Source organism: Perkinsus marinus (genome assembly GCF_000006405.1).
Source record: "Perkinsus marinus ATCC 50983 genomic scaffold scf_1104296950272, whole genome shotgun sequence".
Lineage (NCBI taxonomy): Eukaryota > Perkinsozoa > Perkinsida > Perkinsidae > Perkinsus > Perkinsus marinus.
Window position 1 is genome coordinate 295,900 of NW_003209678.1, and position 2,109 is coordinate 298,008.

The window sequence follows — 2,109 nt, forward strand, 5'->3', positions numbered from 1 at the left end:
CCACACGAAGTTTACAGTGTGCATATTTTCTCATGCTAAACCATGGCCTCTCGACGAACCTTTCGTTGATCGTATTCGTTCTACATCAGTGAGTGCGCCTATGAATACCACCTCGTGCTCACAGTTTCTACACGTTCCAAGCGAATCCTTGGTTGAGGCTTTTCGCGGGAGCTCAGAGAATAATCGCTAGCAAGAAGTATATCAACACTTGGTAAGAGTTGTTGTATCATCTCGAGTGACAACGTGTGCTAATTTGATATGCAAATGTGTGTTATTTTCCGAGATTAGTAAAGCTAGAAACTATATCGCATAAGCAATGTAAACATTGCTGTGAACATGTGATGTGATAAAAGTAACCTTTCGCGACTATGATAGCGACAAGTTGTTCACTATCATTAATCCCGGAATATAAAACTCCCATTCTTCACATTGCCACGCACTGTATAATTTTGGTTACTTTCCTGCAGGTTTTATGAGTTCTCTACTCTCGATGGGAAGACCCTGTTCACCTCGCCTGACAGAGACACCGTTGTGGTCAGATCTTTGCGAAAGGACCGGATGTGAGCGTCTCTGATTATTCGCACTGATAGTTCGTGCTAGACCATTCGTCTTGGCTCAGCGATCTGAGCTTATCATTGATTTCTGTTTTCAGCTATTCGTTTTCACTGAGTGACTACCAACCCCCTACCGCCATGAACGACTTAGGTGAATGTCGTCTGCTAGGGACCATTCCGATAGCTCGTTTCAGATCCCAACCAGAGATGGAGATTTGACCTCAAGTGCGGCTCGGCCTTCCCGTCACCAACAGATGCTCGAAAGCCTGCGGAATGTCCGTTGAGCTTAGCGACGACTCAGGAGCATCAAAAGTGAGCGAAGCCGGTGATTCCTTTCGTTGCTTTTGTTTCCATACGCAGGGCTATTGCTTCCATGAACCCATCGTTTATACCTGGCTGGCCATACCATTGCTGCTCGCCACACTACGCCCTGTGTGGGAGTGGTCCACTTTTCTGTGATTGCATGGGCTGCATTGACTACCAGGAAGTGTAAGTCGGCTCCTGCACCTTCTGCAGTACCATCGGGTCGGACAGTGTGTGTGAACCGGCTCAGTCAGAAGAGCAACGATGTATCTTATTCCAATAGTCGCGAGTTTGGACGGAAGTTGAATTATTGAAACTATTGAATGCCTATAAGCTCAGGGAGTAGCACTCAGATGGTATCAACTGGCACTTCAGGTACGGTTTGAAGATACCAGCAGAACGGATCCAGGTGATTGCGTAAGTCACACACACAGCCTTTCGCATTGGCCGAACTATCTAGAAGATGTGTATGCTCGATCACACGAAGTTGTGAGCGTCATACGATTTCGAGATTGTGAGGGCGAGCGCCAAAGATAAGTCTGCACGCACGCACGCACTACACTGGGGTCTCCCCCCCCTCGAAGAGATGGCGATAATATGTCTCCGTGTTCCAACTTCTTGCCCCTCCCACCACACCCGGACCTCCGAGTGGAGTGTGGAGGTCTGATGAGGCTGATGGCCCTCCTCGCTCCCCAACGTTGTGATTAAATGGAGATTCATCATCCTCACCGGATCTCGAACCGATTTTATCGACATATGTAAAACATAGACTTAGCTTTAACCACTGCGGCTAATGAATCACTGTATTGAAGCTTAGGACGGTGCGCTGGAAACTAAAATTCCGGATAGTTTTTTTCAGCGTGGAAGAACGTCGTTATGTGCCTGCTTGGACGTACTGGGTCATCGTTGCTCTGACTGTGATCGCTATCTGCGCATCTGTCCATCGATGCAGTGAGTTATTGCTCGAGTCGCCTCTCGAGGAGCTTCGTGTGCAGTTACGAAACGAATTACCCAACGGTGGTTCAATTCAGAGGCGAATGAAAGGTTAGCAGATAGTTCACATCTACAGGGTAAGTTCAACATCACACCGATTCTCCGAGGTGCACATACAGGTATGAATCTTGCATATGTAGTTGGGCATCCAGTCGAGGATGACGAAGCTCTGGCTAGCCTTGGGGTTACTCGCGTGAGCTTGCTGTCGTCTCGCGTTGCGCGGCCATTAAAATCTTTCACAACTCTTCAGGTCACTCCT

The 2,109-nt window shown here is 48.0% G+C and overlaps 2 protein-coding genes across 2 annotated transcripts in view; both read left to right on the top strand.

Annotated features, from left to right (window-relative positions):
• Window positions 1–1,278, top strand: part of Pmar_PMAR007083 (hypothetical protein) — a gene marked incomplete at both ends in the record, with an annotated part of 2,532 nt that extends 1,254 nt beyond the window's left edge. The window contains 6 exons of the mRNA XM_002778243.1: window positions 125–211; window positions 468–560; window positions 653–705; window positions 749–866; window positions 915–1,043; window positions 1,233–1,278. Coding sequence (XP_002778289.1) covers window positions 125–211; window positions 468–560; window positions 653–705; window positions 749–866; window positions 915–1,043; window positions 1,233–1,278 — 526 coding nt within the window. The remainder of the gene's footprint in view (window positions 1–124; window positions 212–467; window positions 561–652; window positions 706–748; window positions 867–914; window positions 1,044–1,232) is intronic.
• A 693-nt stretch (window positions 1,279–1,971) lies between these two features.
• The window catches only part of Pmar_PMAR007084 (ADP ribosylation factor 1, putative), a gene marked incomplete at its 5' end in the record, with an annotated part of 1,171 nt that continues 1,033 nt past the window's right edge, over window positions 1,972–2,109 (top strand). Inside the window, 2 exons of the mRNA XM_002778244.1 lie at window positions 1,972–2,043; window positions 2,101–2,109. The exon at window positions 2,101–2,109 is cut by the window's right edge and continues 4 nt beyond it. Of these exons, the coding sequence (XP_002778290.1) occupies window positions 1,972–2,043; window positions 2,101–2,109 (81 nt within the window). The remainder of the gene's footprint in view (window positions 2,044–2,100) is intronic.